Genomic DNA, 15,798 nt, shown 5'->3' with positions numbered 1-15,798 from the left:
CTACATTTTATACCATTTAGCCACATTTTTTCTTTGTGTTGTGTAATTAATCTTTCAAGTCTCAGCTGTTTCGGATGTCAAACCTTTCTTCCAACATAACGATCTTGGTATTGGCAACACATCTAAGCTTCCAGCACTGCTGATATCTAATATCCAGCAATTGCTTCTCTACTGCGTGATTTTACGTTACGTATTTTTTCTTTATTTGTTTTTAATATAAGTTGTCTGGGTTGCCGCCTTAAATTATAAAGTGTAGGCCGGAAATGACTTTTTCATGATCTTCTAAATAGTGATATTTAACTTCAAATTTTATAATTAGAAACGATGAATTTGTATCCTACTACATAAATGTGAGGTGAGTGTCCTTAATGGTATGAACTTCGTTACGCATAATAGATTTTCATTCATGCCCTAATAGTTAACAATTATTCATCCTTCAGAAGGACTTTTTGAGCATACAGATCTTAATTTCTTTGCAATCTGCAATAAAGACGTTGAGGATTTTCCCAATTTCTTTTGACGTAATCGTTGTGTACTTTGTTATTGTCTTTCCTTGTTCATGTGTCAAAGTTGGATCGATCGTGCAATTTTTGTTTTGTTAGAATCGATGTATTTCGTGGTCATCTTTAAACGCTGTTGATATAGATAGAACGCTACGAGTCGATCAACAACAAAAATATTGGAATGCAAGCTGTTAGTTGCAAAATTTATTTTTAGAAGTGTTGACTGAACAAAGACAGGTAGATCGTAGTTTCATTTAATGGATTTGAATATAACAGTGAGCTTGATTTTTGGTATCCTTGAAAAATGTGATAATCTAAAAGAATTCTAGACTGACAACTTCTGACACATTGAATTGGCCTTCTTATTGTTTTTCTTTGAGTTGTCAATTGCAAGGTGCCTTATATTTAAAGTTATTTTGTAAAGAATTTATTTAGTTGCATTGTTATTCAGAATTCCTCTTTATAAGACTGTAAGACTTTGCATTTGTTGGATGAAAATACATTTTAATTTTTTTTTTTTTTCAATATCATAGAAAGCAATGCTGATATATATTTTTAATGTCTGCAAAAATCTTTAGATGTAAAAAATGTATCTTTAAAACATTTAAGCATGGAATGATTATAGTTTCAATGTTTTACAAATCCATGGCTTGTATATTTGTAATGTTGATTTAGAAAAGACAAATTTAACTTTATGTAACCTATTATGAATATATTGTCATAAAGGTATTTGGGCATTTTCATGTTTCTACAATTGCATATTGTTTGAATTCTAGGATTTTATAACTAGATGTTTAGGAGTTAATAAGATTTTATGCTTTTGAATAGCATTGCTAAAAATGTAAAACTCGCTGTCATTTGATTATAATTCAAGTTTGCATGAATCTTGATTTTTTTTTAATTACAAAATCTAAGTTTAAATATTTATACTTATAAAATTATATTATATAGCTTGTATACTTCTGTTTGAAAAGCAAAGCTATGCATAAGAAGTTATTAAATATTTGAACAGGAAAAAATTATTAGTTTACTTTTTAATATTGAAAACAACAATTTGCATAAATACTTCATATTTAAAGAAATCATTTAGAAATGTTTTTCTTTCATAAAATTATTAGATGCATTTTATTGTCATTTAGAACAATGCAACAATTTTGATTCACTTTTGCATTGTGCTTTTAAGTGTTTTTATTTAGATAATTTTTAGAAAATGGAATACTGTTTTGAAATTCATTCTTTATTTTCATAATTTATGTTTGTGACTATTGATGCTTTTATTGTAAGATTCTGTGAATAGTTTGTAAACTTGAATTTAACATGTATATTTCTTATTTACTTTAAAAGTAATATATTAATGAAAATACTTATCAGTTTTAATTAAGGTCATTAGATAACTTTTATTCATGTAAAAAATACTTTATTTAAAAAGTAAATAAGTATTCTTTATGGTTGTGTTAAAATTATGAACCATCCTGAAAGTTTAAGGTTCAACTATATTTAATTATTTACTATTAATTTATTTTCCTTGTTTATTCTGTTCTAAATAGTACATACTTTTGGCAAATTTATAATTCAGTACTGTCTATTTTAGTTTCAGAATTCTCTTTGTGCTTATATATTTTATATAATTTTTATAAAGTTTGCCTAACATTCATATTTTTCTATACCTTTATTTTTTACTAATTATGTATGCATGCCACATAATATTGAAGATGCTAATAAATTGGTTGACTATCCAGTTTCAATTGTTAGAAATAATGGAAGTAAATTTTAAAAATGTTTGTTTTTAATAATTTTGATGTACCTATATCATGGAAGAATTTCAAGTTTGTTACGTATATTTAGCTGATATTTAGTTAATGAGACTTGTATAATTAATTCTGTTCTTTTTTTTATTTTAGGTGCTGCTCATTTCTGTTGTTAACAACACCAGGAAGTGATGATTTTGTTCCTTTAAAAAATAATAAGGTGATATATAGCCTGCAATAATAATCTGAATGACCACCATGTTAAATGTTCAAGGATTACGGCGGAATGTCAAAAATGTTGTTCGAAATTATACAGATGCTCAGGTCAAAGTGAGAGAGGCAACATCTAATGACCCATGGGGACCATCTAGTACTCTCATGAGTGAGATAGCAGATTTGACTTATAATGTTGTTGCCTTCTCAGAAATAATGCAAATGATATGGAAACGGTTGAATGATCATGGTAAAAACTGGAGACATGTATATAAGGCTCTAGTCCTTCTGGAGTATCTAATTAAAACAGGGTCAGAAAAGGTAAGCTGTTTTTAGTACTTTATAAATATAATTCTGCTTCTCAGTTGAAGAAACTTATTTTGATAGCTATATAATTGTAAGTATCCAGTAATCATATGAATACTTTATGAATTGCATTTAATTAGCTATTCTTTTTTGGTTGTATATTCAAGGGCTGTTTATTATCTTCCAGATATTATATTTCAGATCTATTAAAATGATTATCTTTTACAATTTTTTGACATATTAAATGTTTTATTTGGTTTATGCTTGTGATTCACATTTGCTACTTAATGAGGTGCCACCTTCTCTATTAAAAAGAGAGTAGAGAAGGAGTCATGTAGTTGAAGTTCTGAACCACAGATATGAGGTAGGGAATGTATATATGAAACATATTCAAATAAATAGTCCCTAATTAAATGAAAAACCTTGAAGCTATTTTAAAAGCAACAAGCATGAATTATAACTTAAAAGAGGAATTTGTATATTGTAGAATTTCTGTGTTTCTACAATATAGTAATTGTATTATAACATTTCAGATTTCTTTTTATCATTACAGATAATCCTCATTTTTGAATCATTTAATGTAGATATATATTATGAATGCTGCCTTGGATAATACTTATTATGTTAGTCTTTCTAGTTATATTTATTTCATTTTGGAAAGAATATGCATATAACTTTTCCCCTCTTCAACGATTTTTTTAAACTTATTTCTCCGAATTGAAATTTTCTTGTAATTTAACATTTTACTATAATTATTATATATTTTAAACTAACTAGTTGCAATGATTGAATGACTAGGCCTAATGATTGAAAATCTTGCTAATTTTATATTTTGAGAAGTGCATTTGTTATACTTCTATGATGATAGATGTTTAATATAAGCATGCAGATGTAATTCTCTATTTCTTTAATTATTGATAATGAGACCATTTTTATTTTCTGTCAACAATTCTAATTATTTTACATTTGTATTCTTTCTTACCTTTGTACTTTAGATATCTAACAGTTCTTTAAAGATTTTATTCTCTACTAAAAGTTTAATCATTCTGTAACTAAATGAGTTTAGTCCTTTCTTTCTTACTTTGAGACAAAAGTTAGCTAGAAGGATTTATTAGGTTCATTTAAAAATAGATTTGAATTTTTTTAGCTTAAGAAAAATCTGCAAATACATAAAAATAGTCTAGTACCTTTAGTAAAAAAAGTTTCTTCTAGGAGGGGGGGAGATGAGTTTTTTTCTCTTCCTCAAAGATGATATCTGAAAAGTCCCTTGCGTTCCCCATTTGCATGTTTCCCCATTTTGGGGGGGGGGTAAAATATTGTATTTCAACAATCTGATGATAAATTAATAGTGGAAGATATTAAATCAGGAGAAAACTATAGCTAAAGTTTTATTCTTTTAATCACTTTAGCACGGATAGTATGACTTCTGAAGTTTTCCTCCTACTGAGATGTGAACTCTTGCTTCTAAGTGGGGAAAGTGAAGTCAAATAGAAGATTTTTTCATTTTTTCCTAAATTACTCAAAAACTGTTGTATTAAATCTCGTGAATGGTTACTCAAAAAGTTGTAGAGTATTTAAATCTTTGTAAAGTAAATACCAACTTTATTTTGTTACAAAAGCAGGAATACTAGCTGTTATTAAAATACAGATGATTTTTCAGTTTTCTGAAATATTGTCTCTTTATCATGTAAAAAGACAGTCAAATAAGTTGTTTAATTAAAGATTCTATCCAAAAATATATACCTTTATGTGTGTATATATACATGTGTGTGTGTGTGTGTGTGTGTAATGATATTTTGATTCTAATTTCAATTTCATTAATTTCCAAGGTTTTATCTTAATTTAGCCCATAGTAACTGCATTCTAAAATATTCTCTTATTTCGTGATCCAATTCCACTGTCTCTACTTAATTAATTCAAGAGAAGCTTTATAAAATTGCTGAATCGACTAAACGCCGACACTTTCACACGCTCGGCGCGAAGGGGTAAAAAACTGTCCAGTAAGCACATTCTTTTTAAAAGATCCCTGTGTTTCCCTTACTTGTGATTGACATGCGTCAGAAATCCCTATCAGAATCTTATTAATATATTAGCACTACGAAGAAATATTTTCCCTATCAAAATCTCAGGTTATATAAGACGAGGGATAATTTATATCCCCCTTCTTCCCCACTTCAGCTTTTGTGCTGTGCTGTGGCAGATGTTTTGTCCGCGTCTCTGCTTGTAAATAAATATGCTTTCCGGATGGATTAAAAAGAATTTAAAAATGTAAAAAGTCTCATCTATGTCTTCAAAACTGCATCCTGCTTCACATAAAATAATGTTATATATTGATGTACTAGAACACTAATGTGGTGTGGAACTTTGTAGTGGAAGTTCTTGATAGTTTGCACCATATTTAATTTAAAATTATTCAAAATTGTGTAATTAATATTAAACTAGTTGAAATCTAGCTTGTTAATGGAACTTTGAACTATCTTAAACCATTTCCATTCAGTTACAACAGTTTAATTTATGTAGAAAGGGGAAAGGGCAAATGTATAAAATTTCCACACAGCACTAATTTTTATAACATGAAGGATATTTCTAACAGTTTGTATGGTAACTGTTCCTGAAATTAAAGTAACATCAGCTGCCTATTCTTGGGTATTTACAAAGTGATTTCAGTAGATTCCTTTATGGTAGTCTATCTTTGTCTTGTATTCTGCTTTCTTGGAAGTCTAGTTCGCAGCTTATTTGTAGTTATGTCACTCTTCTTTTCTTCTTTATGACATAGTAAACACTAGAAAAGTCAATAACTTAATCCGAAATCTTGAATTATCTTTTCATGGATAGCTACAGAATGTTCATGTTTTCAGTGTCACAGTAACAAACAGATCGATTCCAAGTTTGATTTATTGTATATTGTGACTTCAAATTACGACTATTGTAGTGTAGACTGTTGTGCTAATATTTGCTTCAAATTAGTCTTTAATTACTACTTAATCAGTCAGTATTCGATGTGCAAATATGTTTTTAACTTGAAAAAATGCTGTTTTATTTATTATTTTAAAGTAAAATAGTAGTTATTGTTTATGTTTATCATTTAAATAAAATTATAGTTACAATGATTCGGATGCATTTGTTTTCTAGGGTTATTTATGTAAAATATTGCATGAAAGAAAATATTTTTTCCGCTCCCTATACTTATAAGACAGCTAAAATCATATGGCTAAACTTAATTGGTCATGTCATATCAATTTCTGATCTGCTATATTATATCCATAAAATTTATGTAATCGTATCATCATAAATAGTTGGCAAAACAAATCAATGGTTCAATTTAATACTTTCAAATCAAAACTAACAATGCATATTATTGTATTGAAATTTGTAAATAAAGTTTAATGAAGACACCAAAAATGCCTTTTTTTCTTGACTTAAGATATAAAGTCATGTCTTAAAAAATTTTTGTTATAATATTTCTGTAATTTTTCTTACCTGCTACATATTGTGAATCAAGTTCTTCAGCATCTAATTTTTCTTTACATTTTTAAAATAACATGTAGCACTTTATCATAAAAATATTTTAGATTTCATTGCAGGCAATTTTAAAAATATAGCACCATTTATTATTCTATTTAACCAAATAATTTCTTTCACAGTTTCTAAAAAAGTTGTATATTTAGCTTCTATGCCTGAAAAGACTGCGCATTATTGCTATGAACTAGATCTATGATGCATTTTATCGGTTTCCCAGCTGATATCGGTATATACTGTTAAAGCAGAACTTTTAGATTTACTTTAGTCTTGCATGTTCGGAAGCATTTATTCGTATTGAAATATTTGATGCAGGTGACTCTGCTCGGTATTTGATGGATTATTATTAAATTAAGACAAAAAGTTCAGAACAAATATAATATCTGGCATTGTTCTGGAAATTAAAAGCGATAAACTTCCCATGAAGTTTCTATAAGGTATATCAATATAAATTATTATTAAATTTACTGTGCTATTTTCTTCCTACTTGGTATATAAAGCTTTCTTCTATTTAACAGCATAATTCTTTTCATTATGAATTATTAAATTAGATGGGTTATTCTCTCAGGTTTTGTCTTGAAGTAGAATATAATCACTTTCCACATCCAAGTAATTACATAACCAACTTTTTATATCTACTAACATAACAATCTAACCAAAAGTAAAATAATTAGAGAAAAAGTTTTGGAAGTAATTGATACCTTTAGTTTGAAACCGTCAACTATTAATAGATAGCCCTGTATCTTTTAGTGTTTCCCATAATATCAAGTATAAATACCCATCTGTTTCCTAATACATTTTTGTTTTTGCATGTTGGAACTATCTTATAAACTTCATAGCTTTTTAAAGTTTCAAGCTAATTTTTTATCGCATTGCACCAATTTTTCTTTTCCAGTAAATTTTGATAATATTATTTGGGATTATGGTTGCTTCTAAATTAGCTTCACTTTTTATGTGTTCTCAATATCTGTTGAAAAATCATCCAGTTCAGTTTCAGTCACATTTGTTTCATTATCTTATGAAATTAATATGGGTGAAAGTTCAAAACCATTAGTAATGTAGAAAATACCTTTACTTTCACAATAGTTTCTAATGTCATTCTTTTTTATCCTTACTTTTGGCTCAAGATAGTTATAAACATCTGTCTTTTCTGGGATTTTACATTTCTGTCTGTTAACCTTACTCGTATCTACTTGCATTCAGATTTGTCTGAAAATTTAGGTATTGGAGTTTCATGATTAGAAAACTCCAAATCAGAAAAGGAATTGTTTATCTTAAATTTGTTTACTTAATTTTTCATTTGATAGCAGAATCTGCTCTCAATATATGTTAATTAAATTTATCAGTCTCTTTATAGAAACTCCTACTCCAGTTCAAGGCTGTTTTACCATGACCTGTAGTAAAAAAGTGCCTCTCTCGTTCCACTTTAAAATCTTCTTGAGGAAAGCAGAAGTGCTTTTGTTTTTATATTGGGCAGCAGATCTGTCTGAAAAATTAAATATTTTTGGGAGAATTTCAAATTTGACTATCAAGAAAAGTTTTAAGTATCTTTTGAAAGTGTACAAGCAACTGTATTGTTATTTAAGAAATAATTATGTGACTGACATGTTCAGCTTTGTTTTCCTGTTTGAAATACATAACAGAGGAATGGATTGTGACCTGCTGGCTTGCCTGTGATGACTCTGTGATTCATCTTGTAGGATTATGTTGTAATTTTCAGAAAAATCACAATGAACTTTTCTTTCAGATTTTCTTATGTTTAGATAAGAAAAAATCTCTGCTTCTTGGCAGTGAAATGATTCTGAACTAAAGAGAAAACTTGCTGCAGAACAAACCAATAAATTTTTCTGAATCTTTCTCTAAAATCTGTGTGTTACAATGTTCAACTGTAGCCCATTAGTGGGATTGTACTTTTTTGATTGAATTTTAAGTAAAGGATTCTTTCAAAATTGTATGTGTCTCAGTTCTATCTGGATTGTAAGTCTGTTTCCCCATGTTGCAACTCGTAGATGATGGATTACGAAGCATTTTTAGAAGGCACTGCTTGTAATTTTGCATTTTACCTTTTTTATATATATATATATATATTGAATTTAGTTTTTTCTGTCATTAGTTCCATGTTTTGGTGAGTAGCGCACAAATCAAGTGTACGCCACTTTGACCAGCTTGCTTGTTTAGGTCTCAAAAGGTTGCACAGTATAAGTCTGAAATTTTTGATTTACTTCCATCTTCTTCATTTAACTGTCATGAAATTTTTAATGTCCAAAATTGGCCTATTAATTTCATCATGCTCATAAAATAAACATAACAATTTCTACTATTTTCAATTGACAAGCTTTTCCCTGGTTTTATGTTTGGACCTTCCAAAAAGTATTTTTCTTTAAAAATTCTTTTTGATTGCCTGGCCATGTAGTTAGATGCATTAAATTCATGCTTTATCTTACTAATACTCCAATTTTCTGGTAAACATCTTAGAAGCATTAACTTTTTTATCCTACTTGTACAACTAGAAAACTTAATTTTCAAATTTTTAACACCTTCAAATTTCTCAGTATCATTATCACTTTCTGATGAACTCTTAGCAGCAGCAATAATTTATATTTCATACTTGAGATAATTTTGATGTGCTCTACTTCTTGCTTTTTTTTTTTTTTTTTTTTTTTTTTTAGCAACGGGAGATTTACCCATCTGTTCAAGAGATATATTAAATTGCTGAATTTGAAGTTTTTATCATTGTCCAAGATTTTTTTTCGAGTCAGATTGACCATCTTCAACATTTTCATTACTTAATAACTGTGCATTTTTTAATACAGTAATTTCCATCCAACATTTATCAAAATTTTGTGAGCCATTAGCTATTTGGGATACAATTCAGGCACCCATACTGTGACATTTCTCAGCTTTTCCTTGTCCCTAACATACCTATTTTCTTTAATGGATTACAACACTGAATTCTCAATGTATCAGTTTCCATATTTGAGAAAAACACACACAGTGTTAAACTATTGATCACTTGTTAAAAAATTAACCAGTAACATTAAACATGAATTTAAAAGATTTTTGCATTCACTTAATTGATCTTAGTCACTTTAAAACTTCGAAGAACATTTTCACTTACTGAAACACTAAAATAATAACAGTATTAAATAATAAGTAATTTTTATGTACTAATACATTAACGTATTGTAAGCAATCAACTTTGATTATATCCAATCAGGAATGGCTGTACTCGCTTCATATTACTGTGTTACAAGCATCAGTGAAACCAGCAAGGTGCCTACAACTTGTAACAAGTTTAAACAGACTGATATCTCTAACATAATTCTTGAAAATTGATATTATATTTATTTTGCCATTATAGCAATTTATTATAAATTATACATTATAATTAGAGTAATTGTTCTTATTATTAATTTATTAATTTAAATTTCATTAAAATCCTTATATCATGAAAAGGAAGTCCAATTTTCATTTTCTTGAACAATGAAGCCATTATCATTCCTAATTTATGTTTTGTCATGTGATTTACAGTATTCAACTTATTCATGGAATTAATTTGAAAATTTTAAAATATGTACTTTCTGAAAAAATGATTTTTTAAATTTAATTTTGTGAATTTTTTTCTTATCTGAACATATGTAGTGTTGCATATCATAGAAAAGAGCATGTAAAATTTTTCCAAGTCTATACTATTAGTATGCCTATGTTAAATTTCAAGAAAATCTGAGATAGTGAGGAAAAAAATGGTCTTTTTCTGTGTTGAATTGTTGTGGAATGACCCTGAGATAATTCTGAGCATTTGCAAGTTCAATCCAGTAAATTTTCAAAAATTTACTTTACAAAAAAGAGTTCAAACCCCTTGTGGACTAAATATTAGTGTATGTACTCAAATAACCCTCCTTCATTAAATATTTTTAAAAGTAATCTGCATAAAATTCAGAGCCATTTTCCATTCCTTTTAATTAACCTATTAGTTAATAGCTTCATTTTTATTCTTAAAAATATACAACTGCATATTGAGATTAGCCATCAATTATACTAGAAAAAAATTCTTCACTGTCTAAAGATTTAATGAGAGTTGTACCCAATATATCCACATGTGCAACTTCTAAGACATTTAAAATAATTTTATTAATATTATGAAATAACTTATTACTTTTAGCAAATACTGCAATTATTAATGTCAACCTTTCAATTTTCAAGTCTTTAAGCATTATTAAATTTTGAAAAAAAAATTAAGGCTTGTATATTTAAATGATTAAATCTGGTATACCATGTTTCAATGTGAACTTTTTCAAAAATATAAGCAGCATTGTTCTTCAGCATCTATATTACATTAGCACTTATTACTCAATGGAAGAGTTTTAAAATGTCAATTCTCAGGACTATAATAATTTAAAAAAATTATAATGATATAAAAACAATTTTACTTAAAGAAATTAAATTTCTCATCATTTCAGATGCATACAATAAATCCTTAAAAAATCTTAATTGAATTCTCAAAGATTATCACCTTTACAAAGGGTTTTGAAGTCCTTTCTGCAATGCTTAAACTAGCTGTCAATTGCTGAAAATTTGTAAATGAATTTAAGATCATTAACAAAATGATCGGTTACAACCAAATCAATAACAATGTCCAAAGATAAAATCCAGTATTTTGCTGTGTATAGAGCTGCTGGATTAGTATGTTCAGCTTGCATGTAAGTAAGCAGATTGCAATTGTTGATGGGGGAGTATCTTAGTGTTCTTGAAATTCCAACAGTTCCTTTGGATGTGTCCAAAAGTACCACTGGAAAAGCACTTCCTTCTTTTGCAGAATTTTTCCATTTCCAAACATCATTTTCAGCGGAGAAAAGGCCACTTTGTTGGGTTATGCTTCAGATTTTTTTCAAGCTAGGATTTTGTTGTAGGAAGTTAGAAACAATTTTTCTATATTGAGAGAAATGAAGCCTTTTTCTTCTATTTTGTATAATTACATGACATTGTTATCATAACTTGTTGGCACATTAGCGTACATTTGATATTTTATAAGAATAACTTTTCCATCGTTTTTAAGATCTTTTACAATTTGAGAAACTTTTCCTATGTGATTTCTCACTATGTCCAGTAGAAAATTAATACTCAAAAATGTGTTGCTAGAGCTCCAATTCTCGTTGTACTTCTAGGTTCAAACACATTTGTTTCTTGCAAAACTGTTGCAGAAGAATCTATATTACAAAAAATACTTTTCAAATTTCCCTCTATTCTTAAGCAGTAGTGGAGATAGCATTTGCCTTCCTTCAATTTAAGCTTCTGTTACTCAGTTTTTGTATCAATATCTGAAATAGGATCTTTCTTACTCACAGAGTCCTAAGTTGATGAGCTGCATCTTGATATTGAACTTCTATTCTTTGTAGTTGTTAAAATTCAATTTTTCGAAGTTCTGATGTTCAGTATACACCATACTAATTTTTCAGTGAAAAGAAAATGGCAGAATTCTTTTACAGCAATAACCACACTCGGCTACTACTTAGTGGAAATAGGCTAAATGGTGAGTCACTATTGCTGCAAAATAACTATTCCATCTGCGATTAAAAATAATTTATTTCAATTTGAAATGAGCAAGTTATGATATAAAAATAACATACTTAACTCTCTCCATTTATTCTTCTTAACTTAAACTTAATAACTTAACTTAAGATTGCAAGAATTAAAGATCATAGCCATAGCATAGCCATAGCTTCTAAAAACGAAACATTCCTTATATATTTATAAGACATCTAAATTCTTATGGCTGAACATAATTGGTCACGATGTCATAGTCAGACCTGATGGATGGAATCCTAATTGAACTGTGTAAATCATATGGTTATAGAATCTTAGCCATAAGATTTACAGTTATGTAATCATAAATAGTAAACAAAAGCAAATCAATTTGACAGTTCAATTTAATGTTTCCAAATAAAAAACTAACAATGCATTTCATTCAATTGAAATATATAATAAATGATTTTAACTCTTGAAAAAAAACTTATAACAAGGTTGCCACGTCACCGGGAGAATCTGGAAAATCGGAAAAGCATAGGGAATTTAAAAATCGCCCAAAAAATGCAAGGAAATTTGAAAATTTTTATAAAAACCGGGAAAATACAGGGAATTTTAGTTTTCTTAGTTACTTTTTTCCATATCTAAAACATGCCGATCTCTAAAGATTGCAAGAATTAAAGATCATAGCCATAGCTTCTAAAAACGAAACAATACCATTCGCGATTGTGTTATGCGGAAACTCACCCCTTTCCTACTTCCCCTCCCTTTGTATAGACCAGTTCAGTTTCGATTTGGAGACAGTTTTTTTTTTTTTTTTTTTTTTTTTATCTATGAGATTCTCGAATTGCATCTAATGAGCATGCACGAGACTTCTGTAACTGCGTGAAAGATTAGAATATATTTCTCTGGCGGGATTAGCAACATTCAATCTGCGGAAGCAATGTGGTGGTTAATCTACCGTACTTAAGTTTATTGAATAGTTTGTTTATTATTTGTGAAACTGTTAGCTTTTTCAAAGTAGATAAGAATTTTTAAAAAAAACAATGAACTGCTCAAAATGCGTATTAAATACGAATTGGAAAATTACATTCGTTGCTTGCTGCTCACTTTTAACGAAGATAATAATACTTAAATAATATAGGGAAACAGGCACTTACTAGTAATGCCAAAAGAATAAAACATATAAGAATACCTACCAGTTCATAAGAGTCATCATTGATGTTGTAAGTATCTAAAAAGGGTACAGGGAAAGATGTCATATTAAATCCGAAAACGTCAGATTTCGAACTTTTTAGTTAAAGAACAATAATTTAAAGCTGAATTCTTATGGGCATTAAAACTTGTTGCATCACATTCTTTCTTTAATACTTTCAATGATATAGCGGAAATATCTTCGCATATGTTTGCTGAAAGTGAAATAATTTTAAAATATACGTTAGGCTGTACAGAAATGTCATACCTTATTTGTTAATGATTAGCTCCATGAAACTGATAGCTGAAAAATCTGCTCAGAGTAATGATGCTCAAGTACATGAATTGGCAAAAATGAATAAATTTAAAAAAAAAAAGCAATATTGCTTTGTAATGTTTTTTGTTAATCATTAAACAATTTATATCATAACAAAAAAGTTTTGTATTTTATTTGACCTGAGTCTTTAATTTTGTGTGAGTTCAGTTAAAGAACATGAGAGGTAATATATCACCCCCCCCCCTTAATATATAAATTTTTTGTTAAATTCTAGATAATAAGTAAAGAGAATTTTTTTTTAATGTAAATATAAACCTTCTTTTAATATGCTATTATTTCGAATAATGTAAATTTGTTGCTTCCTTTCTTTACTTTTTCCATTCCTTAAAATCATATTGCATTATAACTAGCACATGAGTGCTATTCGCGCATCTTGAATGTATGTACAGGGAAAACACAGGGAATTTTTATTTATTTATTTTTTTCCCTAGATTTCAGTGGCAATCCTGTATAAAGACAATACTCAAAATGCGTATTTCTAATATTTTTCTGACCAGGCTTTATATCAAAATCATCAATTATATCTTATATTTCAGAAAGGTACAATTGATAGTCATCGTTATTCTCAATGTAGGAAGGAAAAAAAAAACTTAGTTCATGGTATGAACTGTGCATTTATCAAAAGGGCTACATATTGTCTCAGGAAATTTTGCTGCAAATTTAACATAATATGCATCATGATACTAGCCATGAAAGGAGATATTCAGTTTCATCACTCATATTCAGCCTCACAAGTTTTGCCTAAATATCTTTTTTTTTTTTTTTTTTTTTTTCTTTCTTTCTTTCCTTTTTCTATCTGTATTATAGTATCTTCAAACAAAGTCTTCAGTTGGAGAAGCAGTTTTATTTTTCCCCTCACTGTACTTGTTCCCCCTCCCCTTTTCTATACAGCTTCATTGTTTTCCTATATTTGCTCAATTTTTTTGTCTTATTTTTATCATATTTTTTTTACTAACTTTATACATGCTTGGTAAAAAGATAATGAATGTTAGCAAAATAATAAAATTAATGGCTGGCAGTAACCTCAAAAATGCCATTTAGAATGTTGTAACAAAGATATGTGTGACATAAGGCCTTATGTTATAAACATTTATAATGATTAGTGAACACAAAGTGCCATATGAGGAACATTCATGCATTGCTTTTTTCTTTTTTTTTTTCTGTTCAAGTTATAAAATAAAAACAGTAGTAAATTTGTAAGTTTGTTTGTTAATGATTTAAAATAATTAGATTAAAATTCCATTTAGAAGTTATTTTAGTTTGAACCATTTAAATTTGAACAGTTTTTACTTAAGCATGGCACAAACTACCTGTAATTTCCTAACCTAAGTTCCACACAATAAGAAAGCTCTCGTTTTGATATACCAAGATATATACATAAAAAATATGCTTTTGCGTAAAATCTCAATTATGAAATTTATTAAACTGTATGCATCATCTTTCAGAATGAAGAAATTATTTCAAAAAAATTGAAGAATCAGCAGAATTTTCATTAAACTACGTCTTCATACTTCTGTAGCAAAATAAAGTTGTCATTCATTTTGCATAGTTTTTAAGGCTCTTGAACTTTTCATATAACCCATTTTTTGGGATTTAATTAAAGAAATTTAATTTAGAAAATTGGAGATAATTTCATGAAAAAATGAGAAAAAATAAAGCTTCTGTTTCACTTTATTTTTTCCGCCGAGAAGCAAAAGTTCATGAATTCATACTGGGTCATATTGAAGTGATGAAAGCAATAAAAACTAGCCATAATTTTTCCCTGATTTAAAATCTGCCATTACTAACCTATCTTCAGATTATTGAAATACTATATTCTTATCCTTCTAAAAATGGAAAAATATACAGCAAAATGTTGGCGACCTTTGAAATATCATTTAAAATGGCGGGGGGGGGAGAAAGAAGAAAATCTTTGTGCACAAATTCTTTGGCATAAAATTTTTCTGAAGAAAAATGCTAAGTTACAGGATTAAAAAGAAATTAAATTTCACTATATTTTAGTTTCAGCCTAATCCAGGTAGATAAGAATTTTAAAAAAAATGATTAGTACTTATATGCATATGTAAAATTCAAATAAGAGCTGATGTGTAAATGTAGTAAACATTTTCCTACAAAATTGTTAGTTATTTAAATTAAGCCTGTTTTAATTTTGTTACTTAATTCTCCATCAGAATTAAGAAATTCTTACGAGTTGAATTTTATAATAAATCATCAAATGAGTTTCAGTAATACATTCCATCCAAATTTTCCTTACAAAATATGATTATAATTCCCCCTCCTCCCTTTTTGCTGTATTCCTGCTATGAATGAATCATGTCTTCTTGCTGCTCTATATGGTGGTCATAACTTTTGGGTTTAAATAGTGACTTTAACTGATATAGGGTGTGCTCAAATAGACTGACGATTTTCAAATGCGCGTAACAGGAAAACGGTTAGGGTTAAAAAAACTCCCAGT

General features: G+C 28.3%; 1 protein-coding gene across 2 annotated transcripts in view; it reads left to right on the top strand.

Annotated features, from left to right (window-relative positions):
* The first annotated feature begins 131 nt into the window (after positions 1–131).
* LOC129960049 (epsin-2-like) overlaps positions 132–15,798 on the top strand; it is a 34,604-nt gene continuing 18,937 nt past the window's right edge. The window contains exons 1-2 of one of the 2 annotated variants that reach the window (XM_056073091.1): positions 132–355; positions 2,405–2,785. In XM_056073091.1, the coding sequence (XP_055929066.1) occupies positions 2,501–2,785 (285 nt within the window). In that variant the 5' untranslated portion in view covers positions 132–355; positions 2,405–2,500. Of the gene's footprint in view, positions 356–616; positions 741–2,404; positions 2,786–15,798 lie in introns of those variants that run through there. The other variant, XM_056073092.1, reaches the window with a different exon arrangement.

The sequence above is a fragment of the Argiope bruennichi genome, chromosome X2 (assembly GCF_947563725.1).
Source record: "Argiope bruennichi chromosome X2, qqArgBrue1.1, whole genome shotgun sequence".
NCBI classification, from domain to species: domain Eukaryota; kingdom Metazoa; phylum Arthropoda; class Arachnida; order Araneae; family Araneidae; genus Argiope; species Argiope bruennichi.
Note: the sequence above shows the minus strand (reverse complement) of the source record. Positions and strands in the feature narration are given on the sequence as shown.